The sequence below is a fragment of the Penaeus monodon genome, chromosome 23, assembly GCF_015228065.2.
Source record: "Penaeus monodon isolate SGIC_2016 chromosome 23, NSTDA_Pmon_1, whole genome shotgun sequence".
Lineage (NCBI taxonomy): Eukaryota > Metazoa > Arthropoda > Malacostraca > Decapoda > Penaeidae > Penaeus > Penaeus monodon.
In genome coordinates this window covers 22,482,260-22,482,632 of record NC_051408.1, presented here as the reverse complement: position 1 = coordinate 22,482,632, position 373 = coordinate 22,482,260, and the positions used below count along the sequence as shown (strand labels likewise).

At 50.4% G+C, this 373-nt stretch overlaps 1 protein-coding gene across 1 annotated transcript in view; it reads right to left on the bottom strand.

Moving 5' to 3' along the window:
- The window catches only part of LOC119588187 (transmembrane protein 117-like), a gene marked incomplete in the record, with an annotated part of 52,588 nt that overhangs the window by 7,065 nt on the left and 45,150 nt on the right, over positions 1-373 (bottom strand). The window contains 1 exon segment of the mRNA XM_037936889.1: positions 95-361. Within this exon segment, the coding sequence (XP_037792817.1) occupies positions 95-361 (267 nt within the window).

The following is a 373-nucleotide window of genomic DNA, read 5'->3' as shown; positions in this document are numbered from 1 at the left end:
AATCAGTCAATCTACTTATCTATATGTCTATATCACGCCCACTCCCCTCACTTTCTCTCTGATCATAAAGCAACATATCTTTTTCTACCCTCACCGATGTACTGGCCATAAGGTCCAGGCTCGTAAAAAATCTGGTTCTTCCACATGTTCAGGTCGAGGATCATGACGAGGAAAATGATGCCGTAGTTGAACCACTTGCCGGTCACGGAGATCTTCGCGTACTGCCAGTGCAGGGTGTGCGTGGAGAAGCCGGGCAGGTTCACGTCGATCGTCGAGGTGAAGTGCGGGAAATCCCAATCCTGCATCACGATCAGGAGGTCCATCACCAGGATGAAGGACGCAAGGAACGCTCTTGACAGCTCTGCAAGGTGCA